Below are 25,538 nucleotides of genomic sequence, written 5' to 3' on the forward strand. Positions count from 1 at the left end.
TGGTTAAAGGTGAAGCACAGAACTGGTTTATTGGAGAGGTGTGTATCAACAGCCTCAAACAATGGCTCCCAACCCTGGGTACCCAAGTGTTCCTGGACTTCAGTTCCCAGAGACCCCAGCCAGCAGAGCTAGTGATGAAGGTTTCTGGGAGCTGCAGCCCAAGAACACTGAGGTTATCCATGGTTGGGAACCACTGGTCAAGATGAACTGTCTGCACCTCTTGCAAAGGGATCAAAGGTGATACTGGTATAGGATTTGAATTTTGAGGTCTACACACTATTTAAGAAACAGTAGATGTACTTGAAACCAATGGGTCCACATGCCCAGTTGAGTTCTCAAAGTCCTCATGGCTTCCAAAAGTTATTTTATGAGCTGCAAACTCCAGTCCTACAGGGAAAGGGAGAGGGCTAAAGGAACACAAACATCCCAGGAGATCTCCCTTTTGGGTTTTCAGCCAGAATTTGGAAATCAAAGGAACAGTATTTGTTAGTTGATCCTGTTGTTGTTCTGACTGGCTAAAGGTGAAGCAATGAACTGGTTTCTTGGCAAGGGGTATATCAACAGCGAAGATGAAGTGTGCACCTCTTGGACAGGGATCAAAGATGACACTGGTATTGGATTTGAGTTTTTAAGTCTACAGACCATTTACATTTTGAATGCAAAGGTTATTATAAGTATAACATTGGAGAGCTTGTAGTCCTGAAATATTGGCATCAGTTGTTTTTTAGGAATCACATTGTTTGGAATAATTAAAATAAAACCTAAGTGGACTGCTGTAGCTTGTTCAATATCAGGTTTTACACTGTCCCCTGGATGGATGCCAAACTCCTCTTGTTACAAGAAATTGGCTGTTAACACAAACATGGGTGGAGGTGCTGGGAGCTATCTTCTTCTGAGCTTTGAAATCAGAGGTTTTCCTATGGAGGGGAATGACATCCTTGCCGTGGGTTGTCCCTCTCACTAACTTTGACAGGCAGGAGCTTACAGCCAATCTTTTTTGAGCGCACAGCACTGTTTGATGGTGAGGGCAACCAGGAAATTCAGTTTAAGTTCCTGTTTCCACTTTGATAGCAGGTTAGACACAGACTGAAAAGAGTGATGGCAACACTGGTTCCACGTAACATTTTGGTGACTGGCTCTAGTCGAGGCATTGGCTTGGAAATGGTCAAGCAGCTGATCAGGAAACCTAACCATCCAGAGACAATATTTGCCACTTGTCGGAACCCAGAGGGTCCACAGGCTCAGGTGAGCTCTCCAGGATAGGGTCAACTTGGTCTTGGCACAGGTGCCAGTTATTCACAGTGCCAAGAGATTGTGCCAAGAGTGAAAGTGGGGGAATAAGTGTTTGAGATGACTGTTTGCTGTTTCCATTCTCTGAATACATGTGCAGAGTGCTTACAAATTAAGATCTATATTGCAAAGCAATAAAATAAACTATGTGCAATTTGATCTCCTTCTGTCTTCTCTGGCTTTCCCACTTTCAGTCATTTAGTCATAAGACCTTGATGTTGCATCTTAAAATTCTGTGTTTTGTTATTTTCCAGGAGTTGAAGAATCTGGCTGAGAAACACCAGGGACTAGAAGTCATCCCGCTGGGTATGTTCTTGTCCATATCCATTCTCTCTTCTTGCATGGATGGGAGCAGGAAACGCAATGTCTGGCCATTCAACAAGAGATCACTTTTGGGGCAAGAGGGCTGCCATAAATGTGTGTATGCTCCCCATTTGTTTGCATTCAGTCCCCAGGTTTCTTTCCAAGGCTGGAATATCATCTTATCTGACCAGAGAATCTTTATTATTTAGGATCTTAAAAAGTGTTTTTTGGAGCAGTTCTAGACAATATTTTCATCATGCAATCAATCACCATCTCTTGCTTAGTGAATCTTGACAGGAATCAGATAACGGCCTTCACTGATAGCACTCCCATGCTTTTCTGATACCTTTCTTCTTCCATTGGAAAATCCAGTAAGGAAAAAAAGAGAAGAATAGCTGCATGATCCCTTCTTAACTGGAGTTTCAAGGGTCACCTCATCTGGATGTGCTTTGAGTGCTTCCAAATAGAGGACTTTGGGCACCACCAAATTACTTATGCTCCAATATGAGCTTGTGGCTAGAATTGCAATGGACTTTCCCCACATGGGGAAGTATTGAGATATGCTTTACTGTGTTACAGTAGGGAAAGGGAAAGAATAATTTTTCCATCTCTTCTGAACTTCTCTTTCCCTCAGTTTACTTGTCTGCTCTCCAAGGATGTTCTACTGAGAAAAAAGAAGGAATTAAAATGTTTCTAATTTGGGACTGAAGTAGGGACTCTACTATCCCTACTATTTTTCTTGCTTGCTTTGAATTCCATTTCTCTGTGTTTGGATCTGCTGACTGTAGGATAAAAATCGTCTTGTTCTCTTTTGCCCGTTGTTTTTGAAAAAGTGTCTGGCTTGTCCTGGTAGAGACTATTCCTTCCTTTCCTTTTGCCATAGGTGTTTTCCTCCATACATGAAATGGCAGTCAATGGCAGTACAGCCCTTCATAGGTTAAAGAAGGTGGGGTTAGACAACACCCATAACTGTGCAAACATAATCTCTAAGGGCCAAGTGTACTTATCATGTCATTAGAAGATGAAATCAATCAATGTCTCAGAAATATGATTCCAATAGACCTTTGTAACTGAGTCATCATTCTTGCAAACAAAGCCTATGCTTACCTCTCAGTGACCCATTACAAAACAAATGAAGCTAATTTGCAATACTGACATGCTATCACTACGTTAGAGATAGGACTTTAGGACTGTAGAACCCTTTTAGGCAAAGTTGCATATATAGTATGTACCACTGCTACACATTCTATCTGTGTATCTTCAAAATTAATAAATTAATCTATATTCTTTCATCTCCTGAGAAGGAAGAGAGAGCCTGCCTACAGACCATGAAACCATGTCAAATAACTGTGAAAAGGCACACTTTTCAGTGCAGTGGCAGTTAGTGGTCAACTAAAATTTTGGAATGAGGTGTCACCCATCCTTGTTGTGAATGTAAAATGGGGTCATGCAGGGGAAATAATGCTTTGATCTTATTAGAAACTTGGAAATATATTTCATAAATAAAATTAAATAGTCCATGATAAATTTAGGTTCTGGACTGGGGCCTGTAAGGAATTTTTCTCCATGATCATCTTTTTTAATGTAGATGTCTGCAAACCATCCAGCATCACAGAGGCTGCAGCCAAAATCACTGGGCTGCTGAAAGGAGCTGGCCTAAATCTACTGATAAATAATGCTGGGATATTAAATATAAACAGCACCCTGGAACTAGCTGCACCAGAGGACATGCTGGAGGTGTACAAAGCCAATGTGATTGGGCCCATGCTGGTGAGCCAGGTAAAGAATGTCTAGAGTACCTTTATCCTTAAAAACATCCTATTGTGTTGCAGATATTACAGGCCATGTGAACATGGCCAAGTCATTCTCATGCTGTTGTTGTTGCTTTGATTTATAAATTACCTCATGGTGCTGAAGCGCACTCTGGGAGATTTAGAACATAATTCTGAAAGAACACTTTGCTCCCTCGCTGGGTGTTTTTAAGAGCCAATTAAAAACTTGGCTTTTTAGGCAGGCCTTCCCTCCTGTCAATACTTGATTTTATTTTTATTATAATTTTCTGTTTTCCCATCTTCAGCATTACTTAGCATTACTAATCACTATTGTTTTCAATTGTTTTTAACTGTTTTAGCTTACAATGTTTAATGGAACCCATCGGAGTAGACTTTGTCTAAAAGGGTGGGATAGAAATCAAATAAATAAATAAATAAATAAATAAATAAATAAATAAATAAATAAATAAATAAATAAATAAATTTTTGCCAACCTCAGAAAGATTGAAGGCTTTGAGCCAGCTACTTGAATCTTTCAGGATGGAACATAGGTAATGAGCAGAGGCATGACTGCAGTACAGCAGTAAGTTCATGTCCTTTAGTCACCAAGATCACTTAGTATCTTTGGGTCAGTTCGTGCTTCTCCGACAGCCTAACTTGAAAGGCCATGTTCAGAATAAAACAATGGGAGAAGCAAACTATGTAAAGCAGCCACACTGCATTTCAATAAAGTATGACATTGTCACACACTGGGCTTTTGATAATGTTCACATGAGATGGCTGTTCTTTTTTGTCATCTGTTTTTAGTGATGATTCAAAATCTCCTACAAATTTATGAGAATCCCATGTGAGTGAGACTCTATTTATTTGCAGTAAAGAATGCAAGGGAAAGTGAAGGCAGGCCACACAAACTACAGGGATGAAGCAACCTGTCAGTTCCTTCAGAGATACAGACTGAATACAGCAGTGCCTCAACTTATAAACGTCCCTACTTAAGACCATTTTGAGTTACGATCAGCTCCGGCCGCAAAATTTTGCTTCAACTTGCAGCTGGAGCTTCCAGTTACGAACAGAAAAAGGCAGGGAAAAAGGCGGGAAATTCAAATATCTACCTGTAGGTGGTGATGAGGCTGCTTCTTTGTAGCTCTTTCACTCCAGCAATTAGAGAGTGTGTGATCAGAGAAGGCTGCCTGGTAAGGTAAGGTGCTGTTTTCTGCTTTTTAGAAACTGTTCTGGGTGTTTTTGCAGTGTGGTTTTGGGCTGGGGGGGTTATGTTTCTGTGCTGTGATGGGTCTTGGGGGGTTTGTTTGTTTGTTAGGTATTTTCCCCATTTCTGATGGGTCTTGGGAGCTTTGGTTGCTTTGGGGGTTCCCCCCCCATTTCTGATGGGTCTTGCATGCTTCCCTTGCGTTTTCCTTTCTTCTCTTTGCATTTCCAACCTGGTCCCTTTGTTTTCTGTGCATTTCTGAACTGCTCCCTTTGTTTTCTATGCATTTCTGACCTGGTCCCTTTGTTTTCTGTTCATTTCCAACCTGGTCCCTTTATTTTCTCTGCATTTCTGAACTGCTCCCTTTGCTTTTTCTGTGCATTTCCAACCTGGTCCCTTTGTTCTCTTTGGTTTTCTGTGGTTTTCTGTGAATTTCCAAAGGGTCTTGCACACTTGATAGCTTTTCTCTTTTTTTGTTCCTCTTTGGCCAGAAGGAATTAATTGCATTTCCAATGAGTCTTGCAGTGATTTTTTTTGGTGATTTTTTCCTTCAACAGGAATGGATTAATTGCATTTCAATGCATTTCAATGGGAAATGGTGCTTCGATTTACGACCATTTCGACTTACACCCATCTTTCAGAACCAATTACGTTTGTAAGTCAAGGCACCACTATATTTGATTAGAGTTAGTGAACATCCCAGTTTCACTCTCTTTATTGTATTTGACTTTACACGTACATACACAGAGGACAAAGGCAAGCCCCAAACCTGAATACTTCTTAAACCTTAATCCCATTTGCTGTGATTTCATTTCACAGCTAGCCTATATTGTCCCTGGAGCATAACTGTTGGACTACAGTTTGTCCTACTATGAACTATACACTGATAATGAGATGCCCAGTTATTTCCACAGAATGTTTGGCTGTTCTTGAGTTTTTCCACTCCTCTTCCAGGCATTTGTGCCCCTTCTGAAGAAAGCAGCAGAGAAGAGCCCCCAGAAAGGGATGAGCTGTAGCAAAGCAGCCATTGTCAATGTGACCTCTATTGCTGGTTCCATTGCTAGCATGTTTATGTGGCAAAGTGGACAAGTCATCTCCTACCGTTGCAGCAAGGTATGGATATGCAAAGAGGTGGGTTTATTACATTATTAAAATCAGAAGTCTGAATTAAAGTTGCCCCAGCTCTTTCTTCAGTTGGTGGTTCAGACAGAATAATTCTGAATAATCTCTGCCCAGCATCTGTGCTTCTTCAGCTGTCTTAACTCCCACTGACATATATCTCCTATTATTATCTATCTTTCTTCAGAATTTGAGAAGCATTGTTTGAAATCCTGTTGCATAGCATAGTAGCTTGGAAACAGGAGAGGTAATTAGTGGAGGAATGGTGAGTCAACTTCTCTGTAAATTCCATTGATAAAAGCGTGGTCTTTTAGACCAAATGGGTGGAGTGTAATTCAAATAAATAAAAAAATAAATAAATGATTCAGTGGGCCTACTCTGGTTGTGATCTACTGCACTAAGCCACAGGATTTCAGCACTTGGTTCTAGATAGCTAGAACCTAGATAGCTCTACCCACAGAAATAGAGAATCTAAATTCACTAAATTGGATAGGATCATAAGAGACATTGCTCAAACTAATCCATAGGAAACATTTGAATATTTTTCTTTTAATTGTTGGTCCATAACCTTCTTTTGTTCTCTTTCTCTAAAATAGTAGCAGCGTACATTGCTACAGGATTATCACAATTATTTGGTGGCCAAAATAAGGTAGTCAGAATATTTGAAAGAAATAAAGTATCTCAAATAATAAATAAAGTATAAAGAAATAAAGTACCACTTCTTTTTGAACCATTGCCAATGCTTTGGACTTGAGACGTATAATTGTATCATTCACCACCCTGTTTCTGCCTTGTCCCCCTCTTAGGCTGCTCTGAACATGCTCACAAAGTTCCAGTCCCTTGAATATGCCAAAGATGAGATCCTGTGTGTACCATTGCACCCGGGGTGGTTGCAGACAGATATTGTAGGGGTAGGTATTTTTTCTTATTCCCAGATGCATTAAATCTCTTTGACAACTTAATCCTCCTTCATCTTAAGTCCGTTGGACAAGGAAGTTTTATTTTTGTTAATATAGATGATGTGTGCAGAACTGTGGCTCTCCAAATGTGGCATTAGAGATGCTCTAGGAAATTTACTAACAATATCCAGCAATTGCAATCAATACTGTGCACTAATCACCACATTACTGAAATGTCAGTGTGGGGCTTGGAATGCTTTTTGTTTTTTTAAAAAAATTCAAAAATTGTCTGTAAATGTAACTTTTGAAACAAGCTGGAAAACATTGTTTTTTACACCAGAAAGTTACTCTGTGGTAGTAGCTATATTACTTATATAAGATTTTTACACCTCCACTATCCCGGAAACACCTAGTTGGAGCTAACAATATAAGTTACAGTACAATTAGTTACTTCCAAGATGAGGTATAGTGCTTTCCAACATGCATGCTCTATCATTGGCTACTTTATTTTTCTAAGCCCTCAAACAAAAGGCTAAGAACATATTGGATGACAATGAATTCTATCTTGACTGTACTTTGCTTGGATAATTAATTATATTTTCCAACAGATAATCATAGAATCATAGGATAGCAGAACTGGAAAGGGCCTATAGTCATCAAGGAATCCAAATCAAAGTACAGTGGTGCCCCACATAGCGACAATAATCCGTGCAGCAAAAATCGCTGCAAAGCGATTTTGTCACTATGCGAAAATAAAAAGCCCATAGGAATGCATTAAAACCCATTTAATGCATTCCTATGAGCAAAAACTCACCTTTAAGCGAAAATCCTCCATACGGCAGCCATTTTCGTGTCTGGTAAGTGAGGAATCGGAGCGAAAACACAGTGGGTGGCCATTTTTTTATATTCAGCAGCCATTTTGGAACCGCCGATCAGCTGTTCGGAAATCATCGCTATGCAATAATCAGTAAGCGAAACAGCGTACTGATCATTGCAAAGCGATTTTTTACCATTTAAAACATTGCAATGCGATCGCTTTTGCAATCGCAAAGTCTTCATCGCTATGCGGATTCATCGTTAAACGAAGCACTCGTTAAGTGAGGCACCACTGTATATCTGACAGGTGGCTGTCTAATTTTTTCTTGAATGCCTCCAGCACTAGAGCACTCATCACATCCTGAAGTAATTTATTCCACTGTCATAGTGCTCTAACAGTTGGAATGTTTTTCCTGATATTCAACTGAAATCTGGCTTCCTGTAAATTAAGTCCATTTTTACATGTTGTGCACTTTGGGACCATGGAGAACAAATCTTGGCCCTCCTCTGTATGACAGACTTTCATGTACTGTCATATCTCCCCTCAGTCTTCTTTCTTCAAGGCTAAGCACATCCAGTTCTTTGCATCGTTCCTCTTAGGGCTTGGTTTCCAGTCCCCTTATCATCCTTGTTGCCCTCCTCTGAACTTGTTCCAATTTGTTTCAAAAACTAGCCATAGTACTCAAGATGAGGCCTAACCAGTACCAAATAAGAGGGAACTTGCAATTAACTGGATTTGAAGACTATGCTACTATTAATGCAGCTTAAAGTATCACTGACCTTCATTGCAGCCACATTGCACTGGTGGCTCCCACTCAGCTCGGAGTCTACAATAATTCAAGGTACTTGTAAGTGTGCATTTACTTTTTCTCCTAGGTCTAGAACATTGCACTTACAGTATCCCTGTTAAATTTCATTCTGTTGTTTTCAGTCCAGTGCTTGAGCCTGGCATGATCTTTTTGAATTTTGTTTCTGACTTCCAAAGCATTAGCTATTCCACTCAGTTTTGTGTCATTCATAAATTTGACAAGCATTCCCTAAACAATACTAAAATTATTGAACAGCACAAATCTCACGATTGAGCCTTGTGGTACCTCATTCATTATCTCCTCTCAGTTTGAGATGAAACCATTTATTAGGACTATCCAAGTACAATTCTCTAACCAACTATGTATTCATCTGATAGGTGTTCTATGGAGCCCACACCTAGTTAGCTTGTTAATCAGAATATTATGGAGCATAAATAGCACTATGCACACAAATCTAGATTCTGTATCTTTGCTGAAGTCAAGATATACTGTGTCTACAATCTTCCAGTCTACTAGGGAGGTTACCTGATCAAAAAAAAAAAAGAGAGAGATAAGTTTGGTCTGTGAGGGTTTGTTCTTGACAAATCCATGTTGGCTTCTAGGATTACTGCATTGTTTTAGAGGTGTTTTCAGAATGACTGCTTCATAACCTGTTCCAGAATTTTCCCTGGGATTTATGTCAGGCTGACTGGTCTGTAGTTCCCAGTTCCTCCTTTTTGCCATCTTTGAAGACAGGGACAACATTAGCCCTCTTCCAAATCATTGGCCACTTCATTACCATGAAACGAAAAATTCACTTAACGATGGCTTTTTCGGAGCAATCTTGTGCTTCACTTAACGATTTTCCCTATGGCAATTTTCGCTTAATGATTTCGGGACCATGCTTTGCTTAACGATGACAGTTTTAGGTCCCCTTGTTTCGCTTAACATTTTTTTTACAGCCCCGTTTTTGCTATTTTTAAAATATTCTAATATGTTTAAAAAATGTTTAAAATGCTTGGAATCATTAGTGCACCTAATAAAACCTTTGTTAACTTAATTTGGCTTTGTTCTGAGTCTTTTTGAATTTTTTGTGAATTTTTCCCCCCATTGAAATAGGCTTCAATGCATTTCAATGGGTTTCGCTTAACGTTTTTTCCTATGGGGATTTTCGCTTAAGAATGGTAATCCGTTCCAATTGGAACAGATTATCCGGTTTTCAATGCATCTCTATGGGAAATGGTGTTTCGCTTAAGAATGTTTTCACATAGCGATATTTTTTTTGGAACCAATTAAAATCGTTAAGCGAGGCACCACTGTATAAGGATAGTTTTAAATGCCCTGGAATACTATGAAGCACACCCCAAGAAACAGATGGCCATGATATTCCTGGATACGGACAAAGCTTTCGATAATCTTGACTGGAATTTTATGATACATACGTTGGAAACACTGCAGGTTGGAGAAAGATTCATGAAACTAATCAAAGCAATATATACTGAGCAAAAGGGGAAAGTAAGAATTAATGGTGAATTATCAAAAAAAATCCAAATACAGAAAGGTACTAGACAGGGGTGCCCACTTTCCCCACTCCTATTTATTTTGACTCTAGAAATACTAAATGAACAAATTAGAAATAAAAAGGAACTGAAAGGATTAAAAGTGAAAGGTCAAGTCTACAAACTTCAGGCCTTTGCGGATGATTTAGTTATCATACTGGAAGAACCACTGGATTCAATAGAAGACCTGATGACAATGTTAAAAAATTTTGGTGACATGGCAGGAATGAGAATAAATCAAAAGAAGACTAAATTTCTTACCAAAAATATGAGAGAACAGGAACAACAAGAGTTAATAGAGAAGACAAACTTCCAAGAGGAGAAGAAAATTTGATATTTAGGAATACAAATTACAAAGAAGGTAAGCACACTATTCAAAGATAACTACATGAAATTAATGAAGGAGATATAGGACAATTTGGAGAAATGGGATAAATTACAACTATCGTTGCTGGGAAGAATTGCAGCGATTAAAATGACCATCTTGCCAAAAATCTTATTTTTATTTCAGTCAGTCCCTATCATATTAAAACAGCCCTTTTTAAAGAATTTAATAAGATAATCATGAGATTCATATGGCAACGTAAAAAACCAAGAATTAAAAATTAATGCAAGATGCTAAGCAGAGGGGTGGCTTTGGTCTTCCTGACTGGGTTCTGTATTATAGAGCTTGTATTCTAGATTGGATAAAAGAATGGCTAACTCTAGAAAATGATAGATTACTTATCTTGGAAGGACACGATCTGCAATTAGGTTGGCATGCTTATTTATGGTATAAAAAGGACAAAGAACAAAAGAATTTTAACTCACATATGATAAGAAAAGCTTTACTGGGAATGTGGAGAAAGATTATACAAGTGTATTACAAAATACCTGTATGGGTGTCACCGATAGAGGCCTTTACACAACCTAATCTTATGATAAAAGCAAATCTTTTAAGATATCAAGATCTATTTAAAAAGGATGGTGAATTAAGGTCTAAAGAGGAACTAGAGTCGCAGAATGTATATTTAGACTGGTGGCCTAGAATACAGCTAGAATCTAGATATACAAAAGATAAAATAGAGGGTTTCTACTCAGAGCAAGCGATTTTTGATAAACTTTTATTGGGTTCAAAAGAACAAATTGTTAAGAAAATGTGTAATTATATGTTGGAAATTAAAATGCAAGATGAAACGGTTAAAGAATCTATGATCAAGTGGGCACAAAACATAGGGCACAACATTGATATTGATCAATAGCTGAAAATATGGCAAAATAACATAAAGCTTACAAGATCAGTTAATTTTAAAGAGAATATATATAAGATGTTTTATAGGTGGCATATGACCCCAGAAAAATTGTCAAAGATGTATACTGATGTATCAAATAAGTGTTGGAAATGTGAAACACAAGTGGGAAGTTTTTGTCATATGTGGTGGTCATGTGGAGTAGCGAAAAAATACTGGAAAAGAGTACATGCTATGTTACAACAAATTTTGCTCTGTAAGGTGCCACTAATCCCAGAATTGTTTTTACTAAGTATGATACCCGATAATATAGATAAGTCAAAGGAACATATAGTTATATACATTATTACGGCAGCCAGAATTATGTATGCTAGAAATTGGGAAAAGTCAGACGGTACGGGAACAAGATCTTATTGAAAAGATACGGGAAATAGCTGAAATGGATATCTTATCAGAAGTCATGAAAGATCAACCCCTGCAAAAGACAACAGAAAGATGGGACATATTTAACAAATGGACTGAATCAACAGGCAGTAACTGAACAATATATATTGAAATGAGAACTTTATCTACAAGGCAGAAAAGAGTAAATAGAATGACTTAAAATTTTGACATGGCAATAGGTATAGATTGGGTATTAGTATGACATTGTCTCCCCTCTTCCTCATAAATCCCAACTCCCTTTTTCCTTTGTCACCCCTCATGTTAAAAAAATTTTTTAAATGGGGGAAAAAAAGAACTTGTTAATTCTATACAAGTTCTATTTATTTACATCACTTCTAGGTTCCATGTGGAAAACATAAAGTCCAAAAATATTACAAACATGTAACTTTTGAGAAGTCACAGGCATGTTGCTTTAGCTTGCAAAATCATCCTTACAGCGATGAACAAAGCAGTAGGCAAAAATACTTAAATGCTTAGAAGGTGAGCTTAAGTTGTACTTGAATACAAAACATTAAAGTGTTGATAGGAGCTAATATAGTCAAAAATACAGGAGTGTAAGTACAATAAAACATAAAAAATAATGTTTTAGGTTACATTCTGAAATACAGGAGCATCTTCATTAAGAGTACTGACTCCTTCAAGAGTAAAAATGAACAAGAGCTTATAGCCTAATAAGGCAAATAATACATCTTTATAATATTTCATTTAAAAGTAAAAAAAGCAATATAACTTCAAAAACTTTATTAAAAACACATTAAAGAACATCCGAGTTATTATAATAAAAAATACGAAGTATATCCTTAATGACTGTTACATGCTTTTATATTTTAAATGTTCCATTCATAAATACTACAGAATATTTTATGTATTCATATACTCTTCATTGTTACTGTTACATACAGCACTGATGTTACCTGTCTGTCATGGGTTTGGAGGGAAAGTTCCATCCTATGGGGAGTGGAAGGCGGGACATCAGGAGGAGGGGCTGTACTGTATATATATGTGATGCGTGTGTGGTGAAGTTCAGAAACAGAGAGACACTGAGAGACACTGAGAGACGCTGGGATGTGACGAAGCAGCAGCTGGGAAGAAGAAGCTGGTGTGGGAGTCTGTGTGTCAGACAGGGTACTTCTGTGTGTCAGAGTACCAACCTGATAGGTTCAGGTGTCTGTTGGTTAGCCAGAACTGATAGGTTCAGGGTCTGTGCTTCAAGTTAAGGGTTCTGGGTGAACCAAACTGTGTGTATGTATGAGTGAGAATAAGCCACGTTACTTTATGTTATTCACCTGATTGTTTTATTTTTCCCTGTGTGTATTTAAATAAACCTTATTCTTTTATTGTTTAAAAATCCATCCCTGGTCTGTGTGACTTCTTACAGGGAATGGTTGGTGGCAGCTTAGTTAACGTGTGGCAGATCCCAGTAGGTCTGGGTTTGTCACATTGATTGGTGTCCAGCGTGTGGGATACGACTGGTCCAGTTGTCCAGCGGTCCAGCAAAGCCTTGGCAAGTGTGCCCAGAGCAAGGGGGGTCTAGTCAGGGACAGTCTGAGGCGCGTAGGTAATCTTCTAGGTGTACCTCACGGGGAGGTGCGCTAGTAGAAGAACGTGCCAACTGGGGAGACTTAGATTAAGGTGCTCTGAGGTAGCCTAGTTTTGGCGGGAAAAAGCTGAGGAAAAACTGCGTAGTAACAGTGATCTAGCTTGCCAGCTGAGAGGCCCAGCAGAGGGGGGTAGGCTCTGACTCGATACTGTTGCAAGTTTAGTGCTGAAGAACAGCAGCAATCTCTAGGGAAAGCTGGTTCTGAGGCAAGAGGAAAAAAGTGGTCGTTTTATTTTGAGGCTTGACTTTTTAAAGCAGCCTGTTCTGAGGGGGGATTATGCCCTTGACTCGAAGCCAGATGGCCGAAATGAGTGAAGTGAAAGACCCCCAGATTGACCAAGGTTCTGAGGATGAATTTGGCTCAGTGCAGGGTGACAGCACAGGAGAGCAGAACCCAGAGCTCAGAAAATTGCTCATAGCCCAACAGCATGAACTGAGGATGAGGCAATTTGAAATGGAGGAAAGGGAAAGAGAAGAAAGGGAAAGAGAGAAACAGCGGCAATTTGAAATAGAGAGAATGGAGAGGGAGGAAAGATTGGAGAGAGAGAGAATGGCGTTTGAATTAAGAAAACTGGAACTGATGAACCAGAACAATAATAATAATAGGGATTCTGAGGGAGGCCAATTGTCTAAAGCTGACCTGAAGAAATTCCCTGTGTACCACAAGGGAGATTGTCCTGAGGTGTTCTTTTCCTTAGTGGAAAGAGCGTTTGTGGACTTCTCAGTGAGGGAAACTGAGAAGATGACCATCATGCGATCTTTAATCAGTGGTAGCCTGGCTGAGGTCTATGCCGAGATGCCTGAGGAACTGATGAAAGATTTTGCAGAGTTTAAAAAACTGGTGTTTGCCAGACATGGGATAAATGCGGAGCAGCTGAGACAAAGATTCAGGTCCCTCACCAAGAAACCAGAACAGACTTTTACCCAAGTGGGGGCCCAATTGGTGAGGCTGCTTGAGAAATGGCTATCGCAGGAGGGAACAGAGACCTATGAGCAGCTTAAAGACTTGATAGCACTGGAACAGTTCTATTCAGTCCTGCATGGGGAATTGAAATTCCAGGTGAGGGAAAGGAAACCGAGGTCTGTGGCAGAAGCCTCAGAGATCGCAGATTTTATTTCCCAAATAAGAAAGCCCTTGGGTGAGGGGAAATCTGTAGGTAAACCCAAAGAAACCTACAGCAAGTACTCTCAGGGACCAGGGAAAAGCCAGCAAGGGGGAGGGGCCCATGGTGAAGGGAAGCCCTCAGACATGAAACTAAGACCTCAGATGTTGGAGGGAAAACCAAAACAAGATGAGAGAGAATCAAAATACACCAGAAAATGTTATTTCTGTCAGGGAAAGGGTCATCTAATCTCAGAGTGTGAGAAATTAAAGCAGCTAAAAGGAATGGTGCCTCAGGAGTCTAGTGGGACCAAGCCAAAAGCTGTGTTCTGTGTCCAGAAAGAGCAAGGCTCATTGTCACTGAGGGAGCCTGTTGCCATGGCTACTCAGTCTGGAACAGCTACATCTGCTGATCAGGCTGAGGAAAATGGTCCTCTTGTAGAAGTCAGGCGCTGCCTGTTGGTGAGAACAGATTCTCAGTTGTTTGAGACAGCAGGGGTGGACGTAGGAATACTTGACCGTCAGTATCGGGGGCTGCGGGACACTTGTTCCCAGGTGACCCTGTGCCATCCAGATATTATTCCGAGGGAATATGTAATCCCAAATGAGAGCATAAAGGTGGCAGGGATTGAGGGGCAGATAATCTCACTACCAGTCGCGGAGGTACCTGTCAACTTTCAAGGCTGGAGGGGAGTTTGGCGGCTAGCGATTTCATCGACTCTGCCAGCAGCCGTGCTCGTGGGAAATGACCTGGCTGAACATGTGAAACGGGTGCTAGTGATTACACGTTCACAAGCCACCACAGGGACAGTTCAGGGGGGTAATGATGAGCCAGAGACGGAAGCAGAGGGGAGTTCAGAAGCTGTGGTGGAAACCTTAACCACAGACAGCAGATTTGGACAGGAGCAAAAGGCAGACGCCACTCTCCAAAAGTGTTTTGAACAGGTGACTGACGCCCAGCTAACACCTGAAACCCCAGTGAGATTTCTGGAGAAAAAGGGGATTTTATATAGAGAAACCCTGAGGAATATCTCAAAAGGGGGAGATGGGATCAGAAGTCAGCTGGTGGTACCTGAAAAGTATCGCCCCATGATCTTACAAAGGGGGCACTCTGACATGTTTGCTGCGCACTTAGGGGTGAACAAAACACAGCAGAGAATCACACAGAATTTCTACTGGCCTGACATAGGGAAGCAGATCAGGGAGTTCTGTAAACAATGTGATGTGTGTCAAAGGCAGGGGAATAACCGCGACAGGACCAAAGCAAAGTTGTGCCCTTTGCCTGTGATTGACACTCCGTTCAAATGCATAGGGGTGGATATTGTGGGACCTTTGCCCAAGGCCACAAAGAGGGGGAACAGGTTCATTCTAACAATTGTGGACCATGCCACAAGGTATCCTGAAGCCATACCCTTGACTAACATTGAAACTAACACAGTGGCCGATGCTTTGGTGGGGTATATGTCCAGGATGGGATTTGCCTCAGAGATAATCACAGATTTGGGCGCATCGTTCACATCAAAGCTCATGAAACGCTTATGGCAAATCTGTGGAATTAAGCACAAGGAAACCACCGCCTATCATCCTGAAAGTAATGGGTTAACTGAGAAGTTCAATGGGACTCTAATGCGCATGATTAGGGCTTACTTGGCAGAAAATCCAAACAATTGGGACCAGAAGCTGCAATCCCTTTTGTTTGCTTATCGATCAGTGCCACAAGCCAGTACCGGGTTCAGTCCATTTGAACTTTTATTTGGGAGAAGGGTGAAAGGGCCCCTTGATTTGATCAAACAAAATTGGGAGCAGATCACCCAGGATGACCCACAAGACGTTGTGACATACATAGACACCTTGATGAATGACCTAAGGAGAAATCTAGAGCTGGCAGCAGAAAACCTGCAAGCTCAGAAGGTCAGACAGAAAACATGGTATGACCACAAAGCTAGAGAGAGGCACTTTGACCCAGGGGAGGAAGTGCTTTGGCTTAGGCCCTGCAGAGAGAATAAACTGCAGCTCAAATGGGCAGGACCATATAGGGTCATTTCCAAGATGTCAGACCTGAACTACCTAATAGAGCAGGAGGAGAACCAAGCAAGGAGGGTGGTTCATGTGAATGCCCTAAAACCCTACTACAGAGGGGAACAGAGGGTTTTATTCGCGATAAAAGCAGCTGAGAGTGAGGAAGCTGAATTACCCTTCTGGGAGGGTAGAGGGGAAGTAAAATACAACCCAGAGGAGGTAAAGATCAGTCCTGCACTCACCCAAGACCAGCAGCAAGAACTAAAAATGCTGCTTAGTAAATATCAACAGGTGTTTTCCAACAAGCCGGGGATAGTGAAGGGAGTGATGCATCGGATCCACACAGGGGATGCACCCCCGCAGGCAGTATCCCCATACCGAGTAACGGGACCCTATAGGGACAAGGTGCGGAAGGAGCTGGACGAGATGCTGAGGGAGAACATAATCGTCCCCTCTTCTAGTCCTTGGTCCTCTCCGATAGTCCTTGTGGACAAGCCGGATGGGAGCATTAGGTTTTGTGTCGATTACAGGAAATTAAACCGTGTAACCACTCCTGATGCCTACCCAATGCCCAGGCTAGACAACCTGATTGAAACCATAGGGGGTTGTCGGTTCATCTCATCATTGGACCTGGTAAAGGGATATTGGCAATTAAGAATTGATCCCAGGGATCAAGAAAAGACTGCCTTTTGCAGCCCTTTTGGTCTCTATGAGTTTCGAGTCCTGAGCTTTGGTCTCAGAAATGCACCAGCCACATTCCAAAGGCTGATGGACCAGACCTTGGCAGGGCTCAGTGACTTTACAGTGGCCTACATTGACGACATAGGGATCTTCAGTAATACCTGGGAAGATCACCTGATACACCTGGAGTTAGTGCTGCAGAGGTTAAGTGCAGCAGGGCTAACAGTAAAGGCCAGCAAATGTCAGCTGGGTAGCCCAGAAATAAAATACTTGGGTCACATGGTAGGGGGAGGAGTGATAAAACCCCTGGAGGCCAAAATAGAAGCTGTTCGTGATTGGCCCAGACCCAACACCAAGAAAAAAGTCAAATCATTTCTTGGGTTGGTGGGCTACTACAGAAAGTTCATCCCGAGGTTTAGCGAGATTGCGGCTCCGCTGACCGATCTGACGAGGAAGAAGGCTGATGACCGCATCCCGTGGACCAGCGACTGTGAGGCGGCGTTCCAGAGGTTGAAGGAGGCGTTAATCAACTATCCAGTGTTGCGGGCTCCAGACTTCGACCGGGAGTTCATCATCTACACCGATGCGTCTAACAGCGGGGTAGGAGCAGTTCTGTGCCAGGAGGATGAGAATGGTGACCAGCATCCAGTGTCCTACCTGAGTAGGAAACTTCAAAAAGGTGAGAGACATTTGGCAACCGTGGAGAAGGAGTGTTTGGCCATAGTCTACGCGATCCAGAAGGCCAAGCCTTACATCTGGGGAAGACATTTTATTCTGTGTACTGACCATTCACCATTGCAATGGTTAAAGACAATGAAAACCCACAATAGCAAACTTATGAGGTGGGCTTTAAACCTACAGGACTATGACTTTGAAGTGAAAGTGGTCAGAGGGTCAGTGAACTGTGTTGCTGACGCCTTGTCAAGAAGACCTGAAGATTGAAGACGGCGAAAGAAACATGGACTATGTGTATATATATTGACAAAAAGTTAAATGTACCTGGTTTTTTGAATTTGGTTTGTATGAATAAAGGTAAATTGATGTAATGTATATGGTAAATGTTTAAATGCATAATTGCTATGGTTAACTTAGAATGTAAGTATAAGTAAGTATTATATGGTATGTATAACTGTTGTTGTGTATTTTATACAGGTTGTTTTTTGGTGAAAAGCACGTTAGCTTTCCCCCTACAAAACAACTTATAAAGAGGGGAGGTGTTACATACAGCACTGATGTTACCTGTCTGTCATGGGTTTGGAGGGAAAGTTCCATCCTATGGGGAGTGGAAGGCGGGACATCAGGAGGAGGGGCTGTACTGTATATATATGTGATGCGTGTGTGGTGAAGTTCAGAAATAGAGAGACACTGAGAGACACTGAGAGACGCTGGGATGTGACGAAGCAGCAGCTGGGAAGAAGAAGCTGGTGTGGGAGTCTGTGTGTCAGACAGGGTACTTCTGTGTGTCAGAGTACCAACCTGATAGGTTCAGGTGTCTGTTGGTTAGCCAGAACTGATAGGTTCAGGGTCTGTGCTTCAAGTTAAGGGTTCTGGGTGAACCAAACTGTGTGTATGTATGAGTGAGAATAAGCCACGTTACTTTATGTTATTCACCTGATTGTTTTATTTTTCCCTGTGTGTATTTAAATAAACCTTATTCTTTTATTGTTTAAAAATCCATCCCTGGTCTGTGTGACTTCTTACAGGGAATGGTTGGTGGCAGCTTAGTTAACGTGTGGCAGATCCCAGTAGGTCTGGGTTTGTCACAGTTACCACACTAGATTAAGGAATTATTAATTATTTGTTATTAGGCTAAAACCTCATGAAACGAACAACACTTTTGTTTTTATTTTCTACTTGCTTATCAAAAACCCAATTATTTAAGATAATATTCACCTTTTTCTTTTCTTACACTGTTCTGGAAAAGCATTCTTTAGTATTATCTATGCTTGTTCTCATTTGTCTAACACAGGTTTCTACATCTATTTCATCGGATTTCTTTGTAAAGTAACATTATAGGCAAACATAACTCAAGAAGTAAAACCAATGACACTCCTTTTCCCCTTTGTTATTTTATCTGTTCACAAAACGTAAGCATCATTATTTACTTTTTCACCATAGGGCAACATTTTCACATCCCACTCAAATTTCTTATATTTTCATATATTCTCCTGCCACATATTTCTATTAAAAATCTATAACTGACACTAGTATAAAATGGTTCTTTCCCCCCAGAGTTCCCTTTACTGCCACTTTAGCCATCAAAGTATCTTTACTGGTTTGAATCCAGTCTAAGACAGCTAATTCTCTAGTTTTGTCCTCCACTTTTTGTAGGAGAAAATCATCAGCCACACAAGCCAGGAAATTCTTGGAAGGATCATGTTTAGCAGCATTTGCCTCCAAGCAGATATGAAGATAACTGAAATTTCCCATTATTACTACATAATAAAAAGTGTTAATGCTTACATATAAGGCCCTAAACAGTTTAGGACCCCGATACTTGGCAGAACGCCTGCTCCCACCTAGATCTACTCGGATCACCCGCACAAGCCAGGAGGTGATGCTGAGGAGCTTAACGCCGAGGGAGGCCAGGGAGGAAAGGACACAAAACCGGGCCTTCTCGGCGGTGGCTCCTCGCCTCTGAAACAATTTCCCTCCTGAGATCCACGCGGTCCCCACTTTTGGCACTTTTAAAAGTCAATTAAAAACATGGCTATACATTCAGGCATTCCCTCCAGTTAATATCTGACTTTTCTGTTTATTCTCTCCTTATGTATTTTCTATTTTATTGTTGTATTCTGTTTATTACAGTATGATTTATGTAATTGTTTGTGTTTTTTTATTATTATTTCACTGTTTTTACTATATTGGAAGCCGCCTAGAGTGGTCTTTTAGATCAGATGGGCGGGGTATAAAACAAATAAATAAATAAATAAATACATCATTTCTATTTGAAATTCGTGCAATTTTTAAAAGGTTTCTTCCTCATCTTCTCCTTGATTGGTGCTCAGTACCACGTTTCACTTATTTTCACCCCAATTATATTAGTCCAGATGCTTTTGATGGGACAAGCAAGCTCACTTTTCTGTATTTCTGTGCAGGAATATGTATTTTTGACATATAGTGCAACTCCATCACCCTATCCGTTCTTTTTGAACATTTGATATTTCAGTCATGAGAGTCATTCCACAAGTTTCAGTTATCTTTATCAAGTTCTGTTTATTCTCCTGAACTAGGATTTTCAGTTCTTTATTTGTTTCCCATAAAAAGGTAAAGGTAAAGATTCTCCTTGACAAATGTCCAGTCGTGTCTGACTCTAGGGGTCGATGTTCATCCCCGTTTCCAAGCCATAGAGCCAGTGTTTGTCCATAGACAGTTTCTGTGGTCACATGGCGAGCACGACTAGACACGGAACACCGTTACCTTCCTACCTAGGTGGTACCTATTTATCCACTTACATTTTTACATGCTTTTGCAATGCTAGGTTGGCAGGAGTTGGGACAAGTTGACGGGAGCTCACTCCACTGCGTGGATTTGAACTGCTGATCTTTCGACCTTGCAGCTCAGAGGCTTTGCGGTTTAATCCCCAGCACCACCACGTCCCAATTTGTTTCCCATACACCATTCATATATAGGCACCAGAGATTCGTATGTCTTTATTAAGATTATTACTGGACCTCACTAGAGCTGTTTGGTCTGTTCCTCTTATTGTGTATAAGCCTTCTTTGCCTCTGAGTTTGCATTTCCTTCCCCCTTCTAATTCAGTTTAAAGTCCTCCTGAAAAAGTTCTTCATGCTATGACCAAATGCATTCTTCCCAGTCCTTCTGGAGTGCAAGCCATCACTTGCCATCTTCCAGGAAGCAAAGCCCATAGTCCCAAAGTCCAAATCCCTTACACTGGCACACCTTTCATAGCCGGCTGTTCACCTGGAATATTTTCTTTCCCATTCTGTTCCTCTTCTGAGTAATGGTAGGATGGATGAGAAGATTACATGGGCCCCAATATCGTTCAGTTTGTTCCCAGAGATTCAAAGTCTAATGTGATTTCTTCATAATTCCCCTTGGTTTTGCCATATGTTCCCAAGTAGATTCAATTTCTTTCATGTCCGGGTCCCCTGTATGTCTTCCTTTGCATATTGTCTACCAGACTCCCCTTCACAAATCTGAAAGTGGTTTTGTTGACCACAGGTGAAGAGTGTCTTCTTGTGCTCCTACAGTCATGGCCAAAAATATTGGCACCCTTGCAATTCTGTCAGAAAATGCTTCCTACACCTAGGTAGAAAAAATGAACTGCACAGATATAGGATTAGAAGATACCTGGCTAGACAACAGTACCTGTGAAAGGGATCTAGGAGTCTTGGTAGACCACAAACTGAACATGAGTCAGCAGTGTGATGCGGCTGCCAAGAAAGCCAATGCAATTCTTGGTTGCATCAATAGGAGTATAGTGTCTAGATCAAGGGAAGTGATAGTACCACTCTACTCTGCTTTGGTCAGACCTCACCTGGAGTACTGTGTCCACTTCTGGGCACCTCAATTCAAGAAGGATGTTGACAACCTGGAACATGTCCAGAGGAGGGCGACCAAAATGGTTAAAAGCCTGGAAGCCATGTCCTATGAAGAGCGACTTAGGGAGCTGGGAATGTTTAGCCTTACAAAAAGAAGTTTAAAAGGGGACATGATACCCATATTTAAATATTTGAAGGGATGTCATGTCAAGGAAGGGACAGATTTGTTTTCCACAGCTAAGACAAGGAGCAATGGTTTCAAACTACAGGAAAAGAGATTCCTTTTGAATCTCAGGAAGAACTTCCTGACAGTCAGAGCTGGTCGGCAGTGGAACAGGCTGCCTCAGAGTGTGGTGGAGTCTCCCTCTTTGGAGGTTTTTAAGCGGAGGCTGGATGGCCATCTGTCAGGAATGCTTTGATGGAGTTCCTGCTGGACTTGATGGTCCCTGTGGTCTCTTCCAACTCTCTGATTCTATGATTTTATATATAAGGTTTGCTATATCTATAGTTTCTGGCATGGAGGGGCTTGGAACTTATCCCAGGCAGACACCACTGTCCTACTGTACACTCCATATACCCTTATGTGTGGCCACTCATTTCTCTAGTTCCCTCATTTTCTCTCCTAATAGTGCTACTGGTTTGCACTTGCTACATGATATTTTACAAAGTCTTTGTCAATTGGTTGCAAGCATCTGCACCACTTCCAAATGTGCTCAGGCATGGAATGTGCAGCAGCTTTCAATAACGCTTTGTGTTTTTTTCCTTTTTTATTTTTTTATATATATATACATATATCCATACATAGACATATATATACACACATATGCCTAAGTCTCTATCTACAAACGATACATACTGTAGAGCTTAGCCTACAAGCCTTTTGTATAATAACACATTTCTTTCAGCAGTGTCTTCTCCTCATTATTCCTTTTGGTCACTTACTTTCTATTTATTACAAAGTTTTTGTTTTCCACTATTCGTAGAACATGTTCCAGCTTTCATAGTAAGTTGATTTTTCTTGCCCTTTTAGTCTCTTTGTAAGTCTATCCATTTCTGTGCACTCTAATATTTTTTTGATAATCAATTCATCTTTTGGTGGGTCTCCCTCCTTCCATACTTGTGCCCATGCTAATCTAGCAGCTGTAAGGGCATGCGATATTAAGTAGTAACTTTGCTTATTTATATTATTTGGTATTAATCCCAATAAAAAAGTTTCTGGTTTAAATTGTATTTCTTGCTTAATCATTTGTTTAATCCATGTATACATTTTGACCCAATATTTCTTTGCAATATCACATGTCCACCATGTGTGGTAATAGGTTCCTTCTTGGTTTTTACATTTCCAGCACTTATTCGAAATGTGCTCAGGCATGGAATGTGCAGCAGCTTTCAATAACGCTTTGTTGTTTGCCTTTTATAGCAGAACTTGGTGGAAGCAGAGCTTTTTAAAATGATTTTTAAAAAAAAAAACTTGCTGTTTTACTCATTGTTTTTGTCCAATAAGAAATCACTACAGTTACTATCTGCAAATATAGTGCATTCCCATTTCTTGTTCACATTTCATGATAGTATTACACATTACTGGGACAGCTATTGGGAAATCCATGGCCAGTTGTCTACTGAATATGGAATATCTTTTTGTAGGCTTTGTTGACTCCACATAACCCAACAATGGATTAAATCCTATTGCATAAAGGGATGGCATAAACTACATCTGGCACCTGAAATAATTAATTTAAAGTAATAGAACTATTCCTATCTCCCCGACTCATCAGATTACAAGTTCCCTAAAGCTTCCTTTTTCCCTGGTACGAGGAGTAGGGACCTGACAGTAATTTTTACTATTAAAGCCTCCCCCACCACCTCATTCCAAGGCTTCCAAAGGATTCCCCAGGGCAAAAATTGTAAAGAGCCTCAGAAGCTAAAAGAGGTGTGGGATAGGAAGCTTTCAATTAATATAAATTAACTATTTTCAGCATGCAATTCATTTTACATTGTTGTGATTTTACACAACAGGATTTTGTCAAATTACTTATAAAATTCAAGCAGAGCTACCACCTTCCTCTCTGCCTTCTTTGTGAGAAACTAAAGCTGGACTTTACAGGTTCCTCTGACTCTCTGGAAATTCACATTTACCATGTCCCCTTGCCTGCGTATACCTTAGCAGTTCTGTCAAAGCCACAGATCCTATGTATGCTAATACTTTATTTCCAGTCACACTTCAATGATATTAGGAATATGGAATGAAAGATGGGTCCGTGTGCTGACCAATTAGTAATTGTTGTAAATGGCCCATCTATGAATGTCTGACCTACTGTTCAGATAAGTAATAAGTAACAGCGAAAGTTTGTGTTACATTGAAAACTGGTAAATTACAGCCACGGTCACTGCAATTCCAAACCTTATTACTGTGAAAATCTGTTAGCAAAATAATGCTTTCCAATGCAATGTGTAACCTCCAAACTTTTGGTGCAAGGATGTGATGCTCTGAGCAGATTGAAAATCATATTTATATCTCGTGGTTTGTGTTTTCCGGAAGTCCTTGTGTCAGTCTCCTTTCTCTTTTTCCAGAGGCAGGCTCCAATGACAGTGGAGGAGGGTGTTCAGAAGATCCTGGATACGCTCTTCCAACTCTCTGAGAAAGACAGTGGCACGTTTGTTGACTTGGAGGGGAAAGTTCTTCCCTGGTAAGACGCAGCTACAATGCATTCACATACTGACAGTGTTCTACTTGACCTTCCTTCAGAAGGAACCTATTACTATGGGCCAAGGGGAATGCATAACCATTTGAGCCTCTGACTGCAATAAAATATTTTTAATTAAAATATTTTTCAGCTTCCTCTTCCTTCCCACTGCCCTTCCTTCCAGTCATATCTTCAAAGGGATCCCACCTGTTTGTTTGTTTTTCTCAGTGTAAATTTGATGTCACTTCTTTCTCTTTTATCCTCAGGTAACACAACCCAAACAAAGATTCTGAGTAATGGCAGTGTAAGGCTCTGGTGACTTGAACATGAACTGACAAATACCAGGACAGTTTTGGTGCTCCTAGTAAGAGATTCAATCCTTAAAAAAAAAAAACCCTCTGTTTTACATTTATGGGATATTGTGCTTTGTAGTTTAAATATATACACTATGTGCAACCAGAAACTTTCCTCACATAGATTTATTTAGTACTAGAGGATTTCACAAGATGAGCACATAATCCACATATACTACAGTTGCTGGGAGATGATAGAAGCAAAAACAGTTTTATTTTTTTCTCTCTCTGCTTTCGTCTAGTTTTGTGTCTGTTGTTGGAATGTTTACAGAACCAGAGGTCATAAATTATGGCACATGTGAAATGGAAACAGACACCACTGACTCTTAAGAGTCTGGCAGGAATTATCTACAGTTTAAACCCGTTTTCCACTTCATATGTCTGATGTCCATGAAAGCTTACATTAAAATATAATAGTCTTTAAGGTGCCACAATGCTTTTGCCTTTTTAAAAAATATATACAGTATTTCTGATACTCTAGGCCTAGTTTCACAGTTTCACACATGGGGTCACGAAGAGTCAGACACGACTTAACGACTAAACAACAAGTGTCACAATGCTATCCCCTGCAAGTTTCTGTGACCAAGGTTTCCAGGATTCTAGTCCAACATTCCATCTGCTACACACCACGCTGGCTGTACTTTACATGCAGAAAATTGAGTTCCTGGGCACTACCAAAATAGATAGCAGATGGGTGATGTAAGGAAGTTCCTTATGTTCATGTCCAAGCGCCTACCTATACATGACATTTTGCAATGTATAGCACTGTCAACTTAGACACAAAGGAAGTGAAAAGGAACAAAATAATGTATATATGAATGCAATTTTTATCCATGGTCCATGAGGACCATGCATAATTTTTGTTTGCTTTCAAGCAAACATGTTATGTAAAAAGAATACATAATATTTTTAAACTTGTATCTTTGAACGTCCAGAAAAAAAATTAATTTAAAGATGAAATGCTGTAAATTCTCTGGGTTCCACACTACAAAACTCTTCCTTGAAGAGAGGATGGTCAGGTGTGGATAATCTACAGAATTTTCAATCTCTTGGAATCTATTTAAAATAGGTTCCAAGGATGAGGTGGTTTGTTGGACCTTACACCTGAGAATTTGGTGACCTAAGCAGGTAGGCTTCAGATTTTTGTTATTTGTGGATAACAAATGTG

At 40.4% G+C, this 25,538-nt stretch overlaps 1 protein-coding gene and 1 long non-coding RNA gene across 2 annotated transcripts in view; both read left to right on the forward strand.

The window, feature by feature from the left end:
* The window catches only part of LOC144584367 (uncharacterized), a 54,753-nt gene that overhangs the window by 11,869 nt on the left and 17,346 nt on the right, over window positions 1-25,538 (forward strand). The window lies entirely within an intron of this gene.
* On the forward strand, window positions 1,062-25,154 carry LOC110070385 (C-signal). Its single transcript, XM_020778062.3, has 6 exons — window positions 1,062-1,245; window positions 1,545-1,596; window positions 3,182-3,372; window positions 5,527-5,685; window positions 6,498-6,602; window positions 23,905-25,154. Exons 1-6 carry the CDS (start codon window positions 1,099-1,101, stop codon window positions 24,022-24,024), a joined length of 774 nt encoding a protein of 257 aa, XP_020633721.2. The 5' UTR covers window positions 1,062-1,098; the 3' UTR covers window positions 24,025-25,154.

Source organism: Pogona vitticeps, chromosome 10 (genome assembly GCF_051106095.1).
Source record: "Pogona vitticeps strain Pit_001003342236 chromosome 10, PviZW2.1, whole genome shotgun sequence".
Taxonomy (NCBI): domain Eukaryota; kingdom Metazoa; phylum Chordata; class Lepidosauria; order Squamata; family Agamidae; genus Pogona; species Pogona vitticeps.